The sequence below is a fragment of the Melanostigma gelatinosum genome, assembly GCF_949748355.1.
Source record: "Melanostigma gelatinosum genome assembly, chromosome: 5".
Classification (NCBI taxonomy): domain Eukaryota; kingdom Metazoa; phylum Chordata; class Actinopteri; order Perciformes; family Zoarcidae; genus Melanostigma; species Melanostigma gelatinosum.
The window spans coordinates 29,332,413-29,353,504 of record NC_136638.1 but is presented as its reverse complement, the minus strand read 5'-3'; the positions used below and the strand labels follow the sequence as shown (position 1 = coordinate 29,353,504).

The following is a 21,092-nucleotide window of genomic DNA, read 5'->3' as shown; positions in this document are numbered from 1 at the left end:
TGGAGCTGATGTTCAGCTCCCACTTGAGGTCCTGAGATATGATGGAGCCCAGGAAGAGGAAGGACTCCACCACGTCAACGGGGGAGTCACACAGAGTGATGGGGGCTGGTGGGGCTGCGTTCTTCCTGAAATCCACAACCATCTCCACTGTCTTTAGAGCGTTGAGCTCTAAGTTGTTCAACCCGCACCAGGTCACCAGATAGTCAGTCTCCCAGCTGTAGGCGGACTCATCCCCACCAGAGATGAGTCCAATGAGGGTGGACTCTATTAATGTAATAATGACTGAAACAGAGAAGAAGTTATGTAAGCTAACAGCTAACAGCTAACAGCTAGTTGACCTGAATGTGTCCGACCTGAACTATTCCCCATTTGACCCTCAGAGAGCTTTTCCTCTCGAAACTATTTCATGTTTATCCTCCTGGAGTTTCAGGTGGACACCACAGTGGACAGACAGTGGACAGACAGACATTGGACAGACAGACAGACAGTGGACAGACATTAAGTGGATAGAAAGACATTGGATGGAAAGTAAGTGTACAAACAGTCAGTGGACAGAAAATTGATGGACAGACAGTGGACAGACATACACTGGACAGACAGACATTGGACAGACAGTCAGTGGACAGATTGTGGACAGACAGACAGTGGACAGACAGGCATTGGACAGACAGTCAGTGGACAGACAGGCATTGGATAGACAGGCAGTGGACAGACAGGCAGTCGACAGACAGTCAGTGGACAGACAGTGGACAGACAGACAATGGACAGAACTGCAGTGGACAGGTGGGCGAGAGGAAGTTCCTGGTCCGAGGGGGAACCAGGTTGGCATATTGTTGCGGGTCCAACTGTACAGCCAGTCTGTCCTCCCTGTGAAGACACTGAATTTCCCACAAAAAGATTTAGAGACAATGACGCAGATTTTCTTCAGGCGGACGGCAGGAAGACGATTTAAAACAAAGCAGACTGTTCATGTTCAGCAATTATCCAGAGACAGTAAAATACACAGAAGGTCAACAGGAAGCTGAGTGTTTGTGAGTGTGAGAGTGTGTGTAGGTGTGTGTGTGGGTGTGTGTGTCTCCTTGTTTGTAGACGTGTTCAGTACATCATCATGTCGCCGTGAAGAATCGTCTAAATGAAGTTCATGAAAATGAGAGAGAATGTACTTGTTGAGCAGAGTTACATCTTTATATGTAATGTATGATAATAATAATATTATTATCACTGATGCATTGACTCATTCTTTGGACTACCTTATAGACTTCTGAGCTACACTGTAGTCTAATCTATAACAATGTATCATCCTTTATACACTAAATCATCTTTTAGTAGAAAACTACCTCAAATGTGTACAATTTGAAGCTGAAATTTATCTCATTTTCAGAGTAAAAGTCTTTGTGTCATGAAGCTGAAACCAAACTTGTTTTCAGAGTAAAAGTTTTTGTGTCGTTGAAGCGAAACAAGTTTCAAAGTAAAAGCATTTGTGACATAACTGGTTTTCAGAGTAAAAGTTGTAATCCTGGATCCTGGTCAGTTGGTTACATCATATCAAACACCAGATAAAAACATTTGAGACATGGAACAACATATTCATCCTGCACACCCACATAACAGGAAGTTTGTCGAAAAGACGTTTTTAACAACAAAACAAGTTGAGATATCATGCATGTAAAGTGTTGAATTGTAAATAATGAACACGTAGAAGCAGCGTAGTATGAGTGAGAGACACTTTTTCTGTAGTTGCTTTAGATGCAGAAGTATATATATACTGATGCCTGCACCTCTATTAAGATACCAAGAGTATTCTGAAGGCACAGACATATTCTCTATTCATGTGTGTGTGTGTGTGTGTGTGTGTGTGTGTGTGTGTGTGTGTGTGTGTGTGCAGCAGATGGTCTGTAACACACACAGCTGCTTTGTGTTCAGGAAAAGTTCAGGTTTCCAGCAGATGTTCTCACAGGTCACAGGTCATGAGCAGCCTTCACCCACTGATGTGAAGAGGACACGCACACACACACACACGCACTCACACACACACACACTCACACTCACACACTCACACACACACTCACACACTCTCACACACACACACACTCACACACACACACACACACACTCACTCTCACACACTCACACACTCACACTCACACACACTCACACACACTCACACACACACACACACACACACACACACACACTCACACACACAAACTGGTTTCAGGGTGCATAGCTCCCTCTGCTGGGAACACAGAGGTGGTTCTCAGAAGTACTCAGATCCTTTACTTAAGTATACTAGTACATACATGTCCTGCATTCAAACCCCGATATGACAAAAACTACACAAAAGTATCATCAGCTTATCATTGTTTTTAAATGTCAAATCTGAATCTGCAAAGTAAGATTTTCAGAGTAAAAGTCTCTGTGTCATAGTTAAAACTAAACTAGTTTCAGAGTAAAAGTCTGTGTGTCATAGACTTTAAACTAAACTAGTTTCAGAGTAAAAGTCTGTGTGTCATAGCGTTAAAACTAAACTAGTTTCAGAGTAAAAGTCTGCGTCATAGCTAAAACTAAACTAGTTTCAGAGTAAAAGTCTGTGTGTCATAGAGTTACAACTAAACTAGTTTCAGAGTAAAAGTCTGTGTGTCATAGACTTTAAACTAAACTAGATTCAGAGTAAAAGTCTCTGTGTCATAGTTAAAACTAAACTAGATTCAGAGTAAAAGTCTCTGTGTCATAGACTTTAAACTAAACTAGATTCAGAGTAAAAGTCTCTGTGTCATAGTTAAAACTAAACTAGTTTCAGAGTAAAAGTCGCTGTGTCATAGTTAAAACTAAACTAGTTTCAGCGTAAAAGTCTGTGTGTCATAGCGTTAAAACTAAACTAGTTTCAGAGTAAAAGTCTGTGACATAGTTAAAACTAAACTAGTTTCAGAGTAAAAGTCTGTGTGTCATAGAGTTACAACTAAACTAGTTTCAGAGTAAAAGTCTGTGTGTCATAGACTTTAAACTAAACTAGATTCAGAGTAAAAGTCTCTGTGTCATAGTTAAAACTAAACTAGTTTCAGAGTAAAAGTCTCTGTGTCATAGTTAAAACTAAACTAGTTTCAGAGTAAAGTCTCTGTGTCATAGTTAAAACTAAACTAGTTTCAGAGTAAAAGTCTCTGTGTCATAGTTAAAACTAAACTAGTTTCAGAGTAAAAGTCTGTGTGTCATAGCGTTAAAACTAAACTAGTTTCAGAGTAAACGTCTGTGTCATAGACTTTAAACTAAACTAGTTTCAGAGTAAAAGTCTGTGTGTCATAGAGTTACAACTAAACTAGTTTCAGAGTAAAAGTCTGTGTGTCATAGCGTTAAAACTAAACTAGTTTCAGAGTAAAAGTCTCTGTGTCATAGTTAAAACTAAACTAGTTTCAGAGTAAAAGTCTCTGTGTCATAGAGTTACAACTAAACTAGTTTCAGAGTAAAAGTCTGTGTGTCATAGTGTTAAAACTAAACTAGTTTCAGAGTAAAAGTCTGTGTGTCATAGACTTTAAACTAAACTAGTTTCAGAGTAAAAGTCTGTGTGTCATAGACTTTAAACTAAACTAGTTTCAGAGTAAAAGTCTGTGTGTCATAGAGTTACAACTAAACTAGTTTCAGAGTAAAAGTCTGTGTGTCATAGCGTTAAAACTAAACTAGTTTCAGAGTAAAAGTCTCTGTGTCATAGTTAAAACTAAACTAGTTTCAGAGTAAAAGTCTCTGTGTCATAGTTAAAACTAAACTCGTTTCAGAGTAAAAGTCTCTGTGTCATAGCGTTAAAACGAAACTAGTTTCAGAGTAAAAGTCTCTGTGTCATAGTTAAAACTAAACTCGTTTCAGAGTAAAAGTCTCTGTGTCATAGTTAAAACTAAACTAGTTTCAGAGTAAAAGTCTCTGTGTCATAGTTAAAACTAAACTCGTTTCAGAGTAAAAGTCTCTGTGTCATAGCGTTAAAACGAAACTAGTTTCAGAGTAAAAGTCTGTGTGTCACAGCGTTAAAACTAAACTAGTTTCAGAGTAAAAGTCTGTGTGTCATCGAGTTAAAACTAAATTAGTTTCAGAGTAAAAGTCTTTGTCATACAGTTAAAGCTAAACTAGTTTCAGAGTAAAGGTCTCTGTGTCATAGAGTTAAAACTAAAGAAGTTTCAGAGTAAAAGTCTTTATGTCATAGAGTTAAATCTAAACTAGTTTCAGTGTAAAAGTCTCTGTATCATAGAGTTGAAACTAAACTAATTTCAGAACAAAAGTCTACAATACAATACAACAATACAAACAGTTTCTGGAAGCTTCTTCTTCTTCTTCTTCTTCTTCTTCTGTGTTTCTCTGCTGATACCTGATCTGTTGACCATCAGTGTGACTCACACGTTTCACTCCGCCCACCGTTCCACCTGAACAACAGGTATCAGTTACTGTTACTGGTGCATTCAGTGGCCGTCTGAAATCACAACGCTCAGCTCACAGGTTGTGATTCACATTTCTCTATGGTCTGGAAGTCTGAACATAAAGGAGGTTTTCATCCAAACTGTTTTGCTCTTCAGACATATTTCACATATTTTCCCAGAACATAAAATAAACTCTGAATCAGCTGAGTCAGTGTTGTAATGAAATCAATCAAAAGCAAATTATTAAATGAAAACCTCACGTTTCATGCAGAAGGACCGACTGATGTGAAAATACATCATCTTTCCTCTCTTGTCTAGCATGGGGATGTTCATACTTACAGGAGCCCCTGAAGGCAGTATTCTTTACATACAACCTGTTACCAGAGATATTCTATTGAGAGGATGAGTCACTCTACTCATTTATCTCCAGTCACTTACAAGAGTATTAGTAAACGTATGAGTGTCTTGTCCTCTAAAAGTGAAAGGAAATATTGAAAGGTAGGAACAATATGACAGAAATCTAAATGTCTATATAATAATACAATTCATAATATTATGATACATATATATTTAATATAAATATGATTAAATAACAACACAAATATATGTTAAATATTCTACTTTACTGTGTTTGGGTTGATGAAGGCTTTTGGGAAGTGAAAACACCAAAAAATTGAATAAATCCTCTTGGTTCTGTATCTCTGATGGAGGAGACTATAATCTATAATTTAAAATCTATAATCTAAAATATATAATCTATAATCTAAAATATATAATCTATAATCTAAAATATATAACCTATAATCTAAAATATATAACCTATAATCTAAAATATATAATATATCATCTAAAATCTATAATATATCATCTAAAATATATAATATATCATCAAAAATATATAATCTAAAATCTATAATATATCATCTAAAATCTATAATCTAAAATATATAATATATCATCTAAAATATATAATATATCATCTAAAATATATAATATATCATCTAAAATCTACAATATATCATCTAAAATCTAAAATCTATAATATATCATCTAAAATCTATAATATAATCTATAATCTAAAATCTATAATATATCATCTAAAATATATAATCTAAATCTAAAATATATCATCTAGATTAATCTAGATCATCTAGATAAATCTAGAATATATAATGTAGAATATATAATATATCATCTAAAATCTATAATATAATCTAAAATCTATAATATAATCTAAAATCTATAATCTAAAATATAATCTAAAATCTAAAATCTAAAATCTATAATCTACAATCTAAAATATAATCTAAAATCTATAATATATCTCTAAAATCTATAATATATCATCTGAAATATATAATCTATAATCTAAAATCTATAATCTAAAATCTATAATATATCATCTAAAATCTATAATATAATCTAAAATCTAAAATCTATAATCTAATATATCATCTAAAATATAAAATCTATAATATATCATCGAAAATCTATAATATAATCTAAAATCTAAAATCTATAATCTAAAATATCATCTAAAATCTAAAATCTATAATATATCATCTAAAATCGAAAATATAATCGAAAATCGAAAATCTATAATCTAAAATATGATCTAAAATATATTCGAAAATCTATAATCTACAATCTAAAATATAATCGAAAATCTATAATATATCATCTAAAATCTAAAATATAATCTAAAATCTAAAATCTATAATCTAAAATATGATCTAAAATATAATCTAAAATCTATAATCTACAATCTAAAATATAATCTAAAATCTATAATCTATAATCTAAAATCTAAAATCTAAAATCTATAATATATAATCTAATATCTAAAATATATAATCTAAAATATAAAATACAATCTAAAATCTAAAATATATAATCTAAAATCTACAATCTACAATCTAAAATATACAATCTAAAATCTATAATCTATAATCTAAAATCTATGAGATGTCTGTAAATATAAACACACGGTTTAAAGTATGGTCAGAGGGAGAGCTCTGTGCGCTCTAACCCATCTGTGCAGTGATGAGGAGGAGGAGGAAGACGTTCACCTGACAGACAGAAGAGAAGCTGCTGCTGTCATCACCTCACTCTACAGGAGCAGCTGAACGCCTCTCTGTACCATTATTATTCTCATTATTATATTTAATAAGCTGTCGTGGTCGCGGAGATGCCGGTGCAGATCCCGGACGACTCAGACTTCTCCTCGTTCAAAGACCAGTGTCTGAGCTGTGACGGATGGGTCAGCCGCTACAATAAAGGAGGAGTGACGGTGTGGTGTCGCGAGGAGGAGAGCCGGACCGTCCAGAAAGTCAAGGTGAGCGCTCAGACCTGGACCTGGTCAGACCTGGACAGACCTGTCCGACCTGGACCGGCTGCTCTCAGACCAGGTCTTATCATGTTACTCTTGATGTCAAACTTTGAACTGAAGCTTTCAGGTGAACGAAGTCGAGCTGCAGGTCGATTAGTTGATTAATAGACTGACAGAATATTTTTGTTTTATTCATTTTAAAGCACGGAAAAGCCCAACATTCTCAGTTTCATAAGATAATGAGATAATAAAGTTAAAGTTCTGGAGTTTTAGATTGTTGGTCGAGTAAAACAAACCTCTCCTTGGAATTTTATTTTACTATTTCTTTATGAAATATGATATGAATTGAGAAAATATTGATCAGATGAATCAATAATGACCACAATGACCAGATGAATCAATAATGACCATAATGATCAGATGAACCAATAATGACCACAATAATCAGATGAACCAATAATGACCATAATGACCAGATGAATCAATAATGACCATAATGATCAGATGAACCAATAATGACCACAATGATCAGATGAACCAATAATGACCACAATGATCAGATGAACCAATAATGACCACAATAATCAGATGAATCAATAATGACCATAATGACCAGATGAACCAATAATGACCATAATGACCAGATGAATCAATAATGACCATAATGACCAGATGAATCAATAATGACCATAATGATCAGATGAATCAATAATGACCATAATGACCAGATGAACCAATAATGACCATAATGATCAGATGAATCAATAATGACCATAATGATCAGATGAATCAATAATGACCATAATGACCAGATGAATCAATAATGACCATAATGATCAGATGAATCAATAATGACCATAATGACCAGATGAATCAATAATGACCATAATGATCAGATGAACCAATAATGACCATAATAATCAGATGAATCAATAATGACCATAATGATCAGATGAATCAATAATGACCATAATGACCAGATGAACCAATAATGACCATAATGACCAGATGAATCAATAATGACCATAATGACCAGATGAATCAATAATGACCATAATGATCAGATGAACCAATAATGACCATAATGATCAGATGAATCAATAATGACCATAATGACCAGATGAACCAATAATGACCATAATGACCAGATGAATCAATAATGACCATAATGACCAGATGAACCAATAATGACCATAATGATCAGATGAACCAATAATGACCATAATGACCAGATGAATCAATAATGACCATAATGACCAGATGAATCAATAATGACCATAATGATCAGATGAATCAATAATGACCATAATGACCAGATGAACCAATAATGACCATAATGATCAGATGAATCAATAATGACCATAATGATCAGATGAATCAATAATGACCATAATGACCAGATGAATCAATAATGACCATAATGATCAGATGAACCAATAATGACCATAATGACCAGATGAATCAATAATGACCATAATGATCAGATGAATCAATAATGACCATAATGACCAGATGAATCAATAATGACCATAATGATCAGATGAACCAATAATGACCATAATAATCAGATGAATCAATAATGACCATAATGATCAGATGAATCAATAATGACCATAATGACCAGATGAACCAATAATGACCATAATGATCAGATGAATCAATAATGACCATAATGATCAGATGAATCAATAATGACCATAATGATCAGATGAATCAATAATGACCATAATGACCAGATGAACCAATAATGACCATAATGATCAGATGAATCAATAATGACCATATTGATCAGATGCAGCCTGAACAAGAAAATCTACATTGAAGGATTCAGCTTCAGATATTAATCATACTATAATAAATAAACTTCACATTCAAATAATAAAGTAAATTATTATGAAAATATTATAGATTAAAATAATCCTTCATGCAGCAAAAACGGGTCAAACTAGTGATTTTGAATAAAACATTAATAAATATTAAAACATAGCAATCAATGTGGTATTGATTAAAGATCAGTCTCTGTCGGAACTCGTCTGATTGGTTCGACCACTTTAGATGTGATGATGTGAGTAAACAGCTGATCAACGAGGAGTCACCAATCAGATAATCAATAGAAACTCTTTTGATGATCGCGTGCTGATAATGGTTGTCATGTAGTCATGTAGTTATGTAGTCATGTAGTTATGTAGTCATGTAGTTATGTCATCCTGTAGTCATGTAGTCCTGTAGTCATGTAGTCCTGTAGTCATGTAGTCATGTAGTTATGGAGTCATGTAGTTATGTCGTCATGTAGTTATGTAGTCATGTAGTCATGTAGTCATGTACTCATGTAGTTATGTCATCCTGTAGTCATGTAGTCCTGTAGTTATGTAGTCCTGTAGTCATGTAGTCATGTAGTTATGGAGTCATGTAGTTATGTAGTAATGTAGTCATGTACTCATGTAGTCATGTACTCATGTAGTCATGTAGTAATGTAGTCATGTACTCATGTAGTCATGTACTCATGTAGTCATGTAGTCATGTAGTTATGTCGTCCTGTAGTCATGTAGTCCTGTAGTCATGTAGTAATGTAGTCATGTACTCATGTAGTCATGTACTCATGTAGTCATGTAGTCATGTAGTCATGTAGTTATGTCGTCATGTAGTTATGTAGTAATGTAGTCATGTACTCATGTAGTCATGTACTCATGTAGTCATGTAGTCATGTAGTAATGTAGTCATGTACTCATGTAGTCATGTACTCATGTAGTCATGTAGTCATGTAGTTATGTCGTCCTGTAGTCATGTAGTCCTGTAGTCATGTAGTAATGTAGTCATGTACTCATGTAGTCATGTACTCATGTAGTCATGTAGTCATGTAGTTATGTAGTCATGTAGTTATGTAGTCATGTAGTCATGTAGTCATGTAGTTATGTAGTTATGTAGTCATGTAGTCATGTAGTCATGTAGTTATGTAGTCATGTAGTCATGTACTCATGTAGTCATGTAGTCATGTAGTTATGTAGTCATGTAGTCATGTAGTCATGTAGTTATGTCTTCCTGTAGTCATGTAGTCCTGTAGTCATGTAGTCATGTAGTTATGTCGTCATGTAGTTATGTAGTAATGTAGTCATGTACTCATGTAGTCATGTAGGCATGTAGTTATGTCATCCTGTAGTCATGTAGTCCTGTAGTCATGTAGTCATGTAGTTATGTCATCCTGTAGTCATGTAGTCCTGTAGTCATGTAGTCATGTAGTTATGTCATCCTGTAGTCATGTAGTCCTGTAGTCATGTAGTCCTGTAGTCATGTAGTCATGTAGTCCTGTAGTCATGTAGTCATGTAGTTATGGAGTCATGTAGTTATGTAGTCATGTAGTCATGTAGTTATGTCATCCTGTAGTCATGTAGTCCTGTAGTCATGTAGTCCTGTAGTCATGTAGTCATGTAGTTATGGAGTCATGTAGTTATGTAGTCATGTAGTCATGTACTCATGTAGTCATGTAGTCATGTAGTTATGTCATCCTGTAGTCATGTAGTCCTGTAGTCATGTAGTCCTGTAGTCATGTAGTCATGTAGTTATGGAGTCATGTAGTTATGTCGTCATGTAGTTATGTAGTAATGTAGTCATGTACTCATGTAGTGATGTACTCATGTAGTCATGTAGTCATGTAGTTATGTCGTCCTGTAGTCATGTAGTCCTGTAGTCATGTAGTCATGTAGTCATGTAGTCATGTAGTTATGTTGTCATGTAGTTATGTAGTAATGTAGTCATGTACTCATGTAGTCATGTAGGCATGTAGTTATGTCATCCTGTAGTCATGTAGTCCTGTAGTCATGTAGTCATGTAGTAATGTAGTCATGTACTCATGTAGTCATGTAGGCATGTAGTTATGTCATCCTGTAGTCATGTAGTCCTGTAGTCATGTAGTCATGTAGTTATGTCATCCTGTAGTCATGTAGTCATGTAGTTATGGAGTCATGTAGTTATGTAGTCATGTAGTTATGTCATCCTGTAGTCATGTAGTCCTGTAGTCATGTAGTCATGTAGTTATGGAGTCATGTAGTTATGTAGTCATGTAGTCATGTAGTCATGTAGTTATGTAGTCATGTAGTCATGTAGTTATGTAATCATGTAGTCATGTAGTCATGTAGTCCTGTGGTTATGTAGTCATGTAATCATGTAGTCATGTAGTTATGTGGTCATGTAGTTATGTAGTCATGTAGTCATGTACTCATGTAGTCATGTAGTCATGTAGTTATGTCATCCTGTAGTCATGTAGTCATGTAGTCATGTAGTCATGTAGTTATGGAGTCATGTAGTTATGGAGTCATGTAGTTATGTAATCATGTAGTCATGTAGTTATGTTGTCATGTAGTTATGTAGTAATGTAGTCATGTACTCATGTAGTCATGTCGTCCTGTAGTTATGTCGTCCTGTAGTCATGTAGTCCTGTAGTCATGTAGTCATGTAGTTATGGAGTCATGTAGTTATGGAGTCATGTAGTTATGTAGTCATGTAGTCATGTAGTTATGTGGTCATGTAGTTATGTCGTCATGTAGTTATGGAGTCATGTAGTCATGTAGTCATGTAGTTATGTAGTCATGTAGTCATGTAGTCATGTAATCATGTAGTTATGTAGTCATGTAGTTATGTAGTCATGTAGTCATGTAGTCATGTAGTCATGTAGTTATGGAGTCATGTAGTTATGTAGTCATGTAGTCATGTAGTTATGTAGTCATGTAGTCATGTAGTTATGGAGTCATGTAATCATGTAGTTATGTAGTCATGTAGTTATGTAGTCATGTAGTTATGTAGTCATGTAGTCATGTAGTTATGGAGTCATGTAGTCATGTAGTCCTGTAGTTATGTAGTCATGTAATCATGTAGTAATGTAGTCATGTAGTCCTGTGGTTATGTAGTCATGTAATCATGTAGTCATGTAGTCATGTAGTCCTGTAGTTATGTAGTCATGTAGTCATGTAGTTATGCAGTCATGTAGTCATGTAATCATGTAGTCATGTAGTCATGTAGTCATGTAGTTATGCAGTCATGTAGTCATGTAGTCATGTAGTTATGCAGTCATGTAGTTATGTAGTCATGTACTCATGTAGTTATGTAGTCATGTAGTTATGTAGTCATGTAATCATGTGGTCATGTAGTCCTGTAGTTATGTAGTCATGTAATCATGTAGTTATGTAGTTATGTAGTTATGTAGTCATGTAGTCATGTCATCCTGTAGTTATGTAGTCCTGTAGTTATGTAGTCCTGTAGTTATGTAGTCATGTACTCATGTAGTTATGTAGTTATGTAGTCATGTCATCCTGTAGTTATGTAGTCCTGTAGTTATGTAGTCATGTAATCATGTAGTTATGTAGTCCTGTAGTCCTGTAGTCCTGTAGTTATGTAGTCCTGTAGTTATGTAGTCATGTAATCCTGTAGTTCTGTAGGCATGTAATCATGTAGTTATGTAATCATGTCGTCCTGTAGTTATGTAGTCATGTACTCATGTACTCATGTAGTTATGTAGTCATGTAGTTATGTAGTCATGTAATCATGTAGTCATGTAGTCATGTAGTCCTGTAGTTATGTAGTCATGTAGTCATGTAGTTATGCAGTCATGTAGTCATGTAGTCATGTAATCATGTAGTCATGTAGTCATGTAGTCATGTAGTTATGCAGTCATGTAGTCATGTAGTCATGTAGTTATGCAGTCATGTAGTTATGTAGTCATGTACTCATGTAGTTATGTAGTCATGTAGTTATGTAGTCATGTAATCATGTGGTCATGTAGTCCTGTAGTTATGTAGTCATGTAATCATGTAGTTATGTAGTTATGTAGTTATGTAGTCATGTAGTCATGTCATCCTGTAGTTATGTAGTCCTGTAGTTATGTAGTCCTGTAGTTATGTAGTCATGTACTCATGTAGTTATGTAGTTATGTAGTCATGTCATCCTGTAGTTATGTAGTCCTGTAGTTATGTAGTCATGTAATCATGTAGTTATGTAGTCCTGTAGTCCTGTAGTCCTGCAGTTATGTAGTCCTGTAGTTATGTAGTCATGTAATCCTGTAGTTCTGTAGGCATGTAATCATGTAGTTATGTAATCATGTCGTCCTGTAGTTATGTAGTCATGTACTCATGTACTCATGTAGTTATGTAGTCATGTAGTTATGTAGTCATGTAATCATGTAGTTCTGTAGTCATGTAATCATGTAGTTATGTAATCATGTAGTCCTGTAGTTATGTAGTCATGTAGTCATGTACTCATGTAGTTATGTAGTCATGTAGTTATGGAGTCATGTAGTCATGTAATCATGTAGTTATGTAGTCATGTAGTCATGTACTCATGTAGTTATGTAGTCATGTAGTCCTGTAGTTATGTAGTCATGTAATCATGTAGTTATGTAGTCATGTAGTCATGTAGTCATGTAGTTATGTAGTCATGTAGTCATGTACTCATGTAGTCCTGTAGTCATGTAGTCATGTAGTCCTGTAGTTATGTAGTCATGTAATCATGTAGTCCTGTAGTCATGTAGTCCTGTAGTCCTGTAGTTATGTAGTCATGTAATCATGTAGTTATGTAGTCATGTAGTCATGTAGTTATGTAGTCATGTAGTCATGTACTCATGTAGTCCTGTAGTTATGTAGTCATGTAATCATGTAGTTATGTAGTCATGTCGTCCTGTACTCATGTAGTTATGTAGTCATGTAGTCATGTACTCATGTAGTTATGTAGTCATGTAGTCATGTAGTTATGTAGTCATGTAGTCATGTACTCATGTAGTTATGGAGTCATGTAGTTATGTAGTCATGTAGTCATGTACTCATGTAGTCATGTAGTCATGTACTCATGTAGTTATGTAGTCATGTAGTTATGTAGTTCTGTAGTCATGTAGTCATGTAGTTATGTAGTCATGTAATCATGTCGTTCTGTAGTCATGTAATCATGTAGTTATGTAATCATGTAGTCCTGTAGTTATGTAGTCATGTAGTCATGTAGTTATGTAGTCATGTAGTTATGTAGTCATGTAGTCATGTAGTTATGTAGTCATGTAGTCATGTACTCATGTAGTTATGTAGTCATGTAGTTATGTAGTCATTTAGTCATGTACTCATGTAGTTATGTAGTCATGTAGTCATGTACTCATGTAGTCATGTAGTCATGTAGTCATGTACTCATGTAGTTATGTAGTCATGTAGTTATGTTGTCATGTAGTTATGTAGTTATGTAGTCATGTAGTTATGTAGTCATGTAGTCATGTAGTTATGTAGTCATGTAGTCATGTACTCATGTAGTTATGTATTCATGTAGTTATGTAGTTATGTAGTCATGTAGTTATGTAGTCATGTAGTCATATAGTCATGTACTCATGTAGTTATGTAGTCATGTACTCATGTAGTTATGTAGTCATGTAGTTATGTACTCATGTAGTTATGTACTCATGTAGTTATGTAGTCATGTACTCATGTAGTTATGTAGTTATGTAGTCATGTAGTTATGTACTCATGTAGTTATGTAGTCCTGTAGTCATGTAGTCATGTACTCATGTAGTAATGTAGTTATGTAGTCATGTAGTTATGTAGTCATGTAGTCATGTAGTTATGTAGTCATGTAGTCATGTACTCATGTAGTTATGTAGTCATGTAGTCATGTACTCATGTCGTCATGTAGTTATGTAGTCATGTAGTTATGTAGTCATGTAGTTATGTAGTCATGTAGTCATGTAGTTATGTAGTCATGTCGTTCTGTACTCATGTAGTTCTGTAGTCATGTAGTTCTGTAGTCATGTAGTTCTGTACTCATGTAGTTCTGTAGTCATGTAGTTCTGTACTCATGTAGTTCTGTACTCATGCAGTTCTGTACTCATGCAGTTCTGTACTCATGTAGTTCTGTAGTTCTGTAGTCATGTAGTTCTGTACTCATGTAGTTCTGTAGTCATGTAGTTCTGTACTCCTGTAGTTATGTAGTTCTGTAGTCATGTAGTTCTGTACTCATGTAGTTCTGTAGTTCTGTAGTCATGTAGTTCTGTACTCATGCAGTTCTGTACTCATGTAGTTCTGTAGTTCTGTAGTCATGTCGTTCTGTACTCATGCAGTTCTGTACTCATGTAGTTCTGTAGTTCTGTAGTCATGTAGTTCTGTACTCATGCAGTTCTGTACTCATGCAGTTCTGTACTCATGTAGTTCTGTAGTCATGTAGTTCTGTACTCATGTAGTTATGTAGTTCTGTAGTCATGTAGTTCTGTACTCATGTAGTTCTGTAGTTCTATAGTCATGTAGTTCTGTACTCATGCAGTTCTGTACTCATGTAGTTCTGTAGTCATGCAGTTCTGTACTCATGTAGTTCTGTAGTTCTGTAGTTATGTCATTCTGTACTCATGCAGTTCTGTAGTTCTATAGTCATGTAGTTCTGTACTCATGTAGTTCTGTACTCATGTAGTTCTGTAGTCATGTAGTTCTGTAGTCATGTAGTTCTGTACTCATGTCGTTCTGTAGTCATGTAGTTCTGTACTCATGCAGTTCTGTACTCATGCAGTTCTGTAGTTCTATAGTAATGTAGTTCTGTACTCATGTAGTTCTGTAGTCATGTAGTTCTGTAGTCATGTAGTTCTGTAGTTATGTAGTTCTGTACTCATGTAGTTCTGTAGTCATGTAGTTCTGTACTCATGCAGTTCTGTACTCATGCAGTTATGTACTTTATCTTTTAAAGAAGCTAGGCTAGCAGTTTCCCCCTGCTTCCAGTATTTGTGCTAAGCTAGGCTAGAAGTGTCCCTTTGAGCTTCTCATCTGACCGAAGATGGAAAACAAGATGTTCTAGTTTTATATCATCAGCGTCATATTCTTTATTGTTTTCATCAAATACTAAATGAAGTGTCATAAAGGCATGACTTCTTGACCTCAGAGATAACTGAAGTCTGAGTGACACACCACGACTTCATGAAAGATTCACTCTGCAGCTGATTGAGTTACACGGAGAGCTTCATGATATCTGATGACTGAAGGCTCAGTGGAGCGACGCTGCTGTGAGATTACAGCAGCGGAAAACAGTGACGTGCTACAGCTCTGTTTTCAATCCGTCCGTCCAATTATCTGTCTATCTGTCTGTCTGTCTGTCCATTTATCTATCTGTCTGTCTGTCCATTTATCTGTCCGTCTGTCTCGTAGCGAGACCTCTAAAACAAAAACGTGTGGTGGACAAGTCTCAGACTGATAAGGTCTGAGCAGGAAAGTGAAGCTCTGCTGATAAGGTTCCTCTGAGCAAGGCATCGTATGATCAATGTCTCTTCTACCAAACCCTAACAGGGAGACAACCAATCCATGCACGTCATTAATATTTACCAAATATATCAGCTTCAAACAAAGCAGAGTTTCTGCTGAAAACAACGACTGAGAGACAAAAAGCTGCAGACTGGATGAGCAGCAGGTGTGTAGGGAGACCGGGTCAGTTCAACAGTTATTGTGTTCCAGAACAAAACATGAAATAATAACTAAGCCTTTATCACTATTATGATCATCAATATTAATATTACTATTGTCTAGTAATTAAAGTGACAGATCCATGAAGCAGAAGGTTTGTCTTCATGTCTCAGACTGAAGGATGAAGGACCTTGAGCGTCACATTTCAAACACTCAAATGTCCCACACAGACAGAGCTCTGACTGACGTCTGTGTGTCTCTGAGGAGAAATCTGAGAAACAAACTGAGAGAAAAGCTTCCAGCTGATTTAAGGCTCAATAAAAACAACAGCTCAGACATTAAATCCTCTCAAGGACAGTTGTTATCTCACATGGTGACGCCGACCAGAAATATATAGATGTATAGATATGTATATATCATAGTCATGTATAAAATCAGATGTTCTCCTGCTCAAAGATCTAGCTTGGTGCAGTAACTAATCTCACTAATTAACATTATGTATAATTATGAATGATTAATACGAATAAGAGTTTTCTTTCATTTAAAAGCTGTCCATTCTATAAAATACGTTAGGATTCAGTCAGTAAAACGGAACAGAACATGTTGATGGTGGTTCTTTACATTATGATGTTCTGCATGTGGTCATTGTTAGCAGTAGAACAGCAAGAAGTCCTGTTCTGATCTTCACCTTTTGATCCACATAACGTCGGGTTCAGACTTCACAACACCAGCTTGAGAGGACTGACCGAAGCGTTTTTAGCTATACCTGTTTAAAAAATGTGCCATAATTCATACAGTTATTTTGTATGTAATCATGAACCAGGAACCAGTAAATGTCCGCCCCATTGAATTACCTTAATGGGTGGTTTGGGATCAGTTCTTTTGCCTTTTGTCTTTTGTATTATTGCCAAATATATGTTCATCCATGCATGTACTTTTGTTGTCTAAACCTGACTAAGTGGCTTTGTTATCTAAACCTAACTAAGTAGTTTAGTTGTCTGAACCTAACTAAGTAGTTTAGTTGTCTAAACCTGACTAAGTAGTTTAGTTGTCTAAACCTAACCAAGTAGTTTAGTTGTCTAAACCTAACTAAGTAGTTTTGTTGTCTAAACCTGACTAAGTAGTTTAGTTGTCTAAACCGAACTAAGTGGTTTTGTTATCTAAACCAAACTAAGTAGTTTAGTTGTCTAAACCTGACTAAGTAGTTTAGTTGTCTAAACCTAACCAAGTAGTTTAGTTGTCTAAACCTAACTAAGTAGTTTTGTTGTCTAAACCTGACTAAGTAGTTTAATTGTCTAAACCTGACTAAATAGTTTTGTTGTCTAAACCGAACTAAGTGGTTTTGTTGTCTCAACCTAACTAAGTAGTTTAGTTGTCTAAACTCAACTAAGTAGTGTTGCTGTCTAAACCTAATTAAGTAGTTCTGTTGTCTAAACCTAACTAAGTAGTGTTGTTGTCTCAACCTGACTAAATCATTTTATTGTCTCAACCTAACTAAGTAGTTTAGTTGTCTAAACTCAACTAAGTAGTGTTGCTGTCTAAACCTAATTAAGTAGTTCTGTTGTCTAAACCTAACTAAGTAGTTTTGTTGTCTAAACCTGACTAAGTAGTGTTGTTGTCTCAACCTGACTAAATCAATTTATTGTCTCAACCTAACTAAGTAGTTTAGTTGTCTAAACTCAACTAAGTAGTGTTGCTGTCTAACCCTAATTAAGTAGTGTTGTTGTCTCAACCTGACTAAATCATTTTATTGTCTAAACCTAACTAAGTAGTTTAGTTGTCTAAACTCAACTAAGTAGTGTTGCTGTCTAAACCTAATTAAGTAGTTCTGTTGTCTAAACCTAACTAAGTAGTTTTGTTGTCTAAACCTGACTAAGTAGTGTTGTTGTCTCAACCTGACTAAATCATTTTATTGTCTCAACCTAACTAAGTAGTTTAGTTGTCTAAACTCAACTAAGTAGTGTTGCTGTCTAACCCTAATTAAGTAGTTCTGTTGTCTAAACCTGACTAAGTAGTGTTGTTGTCTCAACCTAACTAAATCATTTTATTGTCTGAACCTAACTAAGTAGTTTAGTTGTCTAAACTCAACTAAGTAGTGTTGCTGTCTAAACCTAATTAAGTAGTTCTGTTGTCTAAACCTAACTAAGTAGTTTTGTTGTCTAAACCTGACTAAGTAGTGTTGTTGTCTCAACCTAACTAAGTAGTTTTGTTGTCTAAACCTAACTCAATAGTTTTGTTGCTTAAACCTAACTTAGTAGTTTTGTTGTCTAAACCTAACTCAATAGTTTTCTTGTCTAAACTTAACTGAATAGTTTTGTCGTCTCAACCTCAAGGAAACTATGATGCTTGCTTGTCTGATCCAATAAGCAGCTTCAGACCTGCAGTGTGTCTCCCTGCAGTTCCTCTGAGATCCACCAGATGCTGCTGTGATCAAAGAAACATTATGATGATGATGATCTGCTTGTATCATGTGATTCGTGAGATCAACCTGCTGGCTGGAGCTTTAAACCATCATCTACATTTTATCTGATGAGGATGAGGCAGGTGACAGACCTGGAACAAGTGAGAGGACATTGTAGTGAAGTGTCTCTGTCTCTGTGTCTCAGATGAGGATAGTGTGTAAAGACGTGACGGCAGAGATGCTGTACGACGTCCTCCACGATACCAGCTACCGCAAGAAGTGGGACACCAACATGATCGACACATACGACATCGGGAGGCTGACGGCCAACGCAGACGTGGGATATTACTCCTGTCAGTTCTCTATGACTGTTGGGTTCATAGTTTCGAGATGTTTCTTCTGTCTTTTAATGTGCGTGTGTTGTTTGAAGGGAAATGTCCGAGTCCTCTCAAGAACAGAGACTTTGTGACCATGAGATCTTGGCTTCCTCTCGGCAACGACTACCTGATCATCAACTACTCCGTCAAACATCCGGTGAGCTTTTACATCGTCTCCTTCTCAGAGATTAAAGTTTTTTTTAGAATCAATATTATTGAACAGAACTTTTCCTCAAAGTCTCTTCTGTTTGTCTGCTGGACAGTAAAGTTTCTGCTGCTTCTGGTTTCTAAAATAAAGTCTTCATCTTCCAGCTCTGTGCTCCATATGTGGAGGTCTGAGCAGAAAAACTAGACGGTTGCATGAAAGACTGTTGAGTCTGGAGATCACTGGATTTTGAGTACTGGTCCAGGTTCTACTTTATAAATGTTCAGACCTGAAACTTGGTCCAAAGACAAGAACTGGGTTGTAATTGTCATATATGTGTCCGTCTGCAGCATGAAGTTCATGTTCAACAGATGTTTCCTGATGTTTGAAGATCCTGCAAATTAGAAGTCTCTGAATGAACCAGTGAGCTGGTCCTTTAAAGTTCTCTTCCTGGTGTCTCCTCAGCAACATCCTCCCAAGAAGGACTACGTCCGAGCAGTGTCCCTGTTGACCGGATACCTGATCCAGTCCAACGGAGCCAGCTGCTCCACCCTCTACTACCTGACCCAGATGGACCCACGAGGTTAGACAACAGACTCATAAAGTCCTCTCACTGTGTGTGAAGGGAGAGCTCAGCCAGTCAATAAATACCCAGTAAAACCAGTGGGATGTCTGTCTGTGTGTGAGTGTTATATTCAAAGTAAACCTCTCTGCTTATCAGCATCTTTTAAAATGTTGTGATGGCATCAACGTAACTCTTTACAGAAAATCTGGTCCCTCAAACTGTCCTAGTCCTAAATCTCCAAAAATCTACACTCTAAAAATGTCTTCACTCTAAAAAATAAATGTCTTCACTTTTGTCATCACCTTGATGATGTTAGATTGATGTGATGTTTTTTGTCGATAGGACATATCGGTCCTCACAGAGACAGAAGACTCCAGAGAGTCTCTAACACCCCCCGTTGTCCCGTCTGTCTGCAGGTTCGTTACCAAAGTGGGTGGTCAACCGAGTGTCTCAGTTTGTGGCTCCAAAGGTATAAAAGTCTTCCTTTATAGAAATAGAAATATAAACCAGCGGCGTCTCGTTCTCACGCATGTCCTCGCTGCGTCTCTGTCTTCTCAGGTGATGAGGAAGATCTACAAGGCGTCTCTAAAGTACCCGGACTGGAAGAGGAAGCACAACCCGAGCCTGAAGCCGTGGATGTTCCCGGAGCAGAACGCGCTGCCGTGCATCAGCGTGTCGGAGCTGAACGTCCAGAGAACCGACTCTCTGGAGAACATCGACGAGAGCGGCCTGAGCGAGGACAAGACGCACCACAGCGAGGACGAGGAGACTTAAGAGGACTCCCGGTCTCACTTCCTGTTTGTTGGTCTCTCTGATGAGAGCCCACAGACCGCTTTTTCTTCTTCTGTTGTTTTACACCTACATGCTCAGTTTTACTCCCATTACTCCAGATCAATAAAGACACCTGGTCAGGTGAGAGAGATGATGTCATCATTCAAGGTGTCCTGCTCAGTTTAAAGGCTGGAGACGTGTCACCAAAACAGCCAAAATGTGTTTATTGTCGATCGGTCTACATTCATTGATTATCAAATGTGAGAAAGATTAAAGTGAAGGAAAAAGTCTGGTAGATACGATGCAAAAGATAGTTTATGATTTACCAACGTTTCAGACACAGGTGTGTTCAATCATAAGGGGGCGTGTCCACAATCCAAATCCACACAATGTGGGAGGAGCTTATACCCTCTTCAGGTATTTAAAAATCACATTTAAAGGAACGGTTTGATCAAGAAAAAAATAAAGGTTGTAAATGTCAAAAACAGACGATATCATGAATATATTATTATTATTATTATATATTAAATACCTCAGGTTCCATCACACAATGTTTTGTTCTAATGCATTTCTCATATTCTTATTGTGTGTATCATGAATCTAAACTAACTAACTAAACATGAGGAGATGAAGAGGTGTTCAGGAACACTGAGGTCTAAAGGTGCCGATGAAGAGGTGTTCAGGAACACTGAGGTCTAACTAAACATGA

The 21,092-nt window shown here is 36.1% G+C and overlaps 1 protein-coding gene across 1 annotated transcript; it reads left to right on the top strand.

Annotated features, from left to right (window-relative positions):
- Nucleotides 1–6,585: 6,585 nt before the first annotated feature.
- Nucleotides 6,586–20,386, top strand: stard15 (StAR-related lipid transfer (START) domain containing 15; the record flags this gene model as incomplete). Its single annotated transcript, XM_079268923.1, has 6 exons — nt 6,586–6,732; nt 18,731–18,878; nt 18,956–19,059; nt 19,513–19,630; nt 20,029–20,081; nt 20,171–20,386. 6 exons carry the CDS (start codon nt 6,586–6,588, stop codon nt 20,384–20,386), a joined length of 786 nt encoding a protein of 261 aa, XP_079125049.1.
- Between the last annotated feature and the right edge of the window lie 706 nt (nt 20,387–21,092).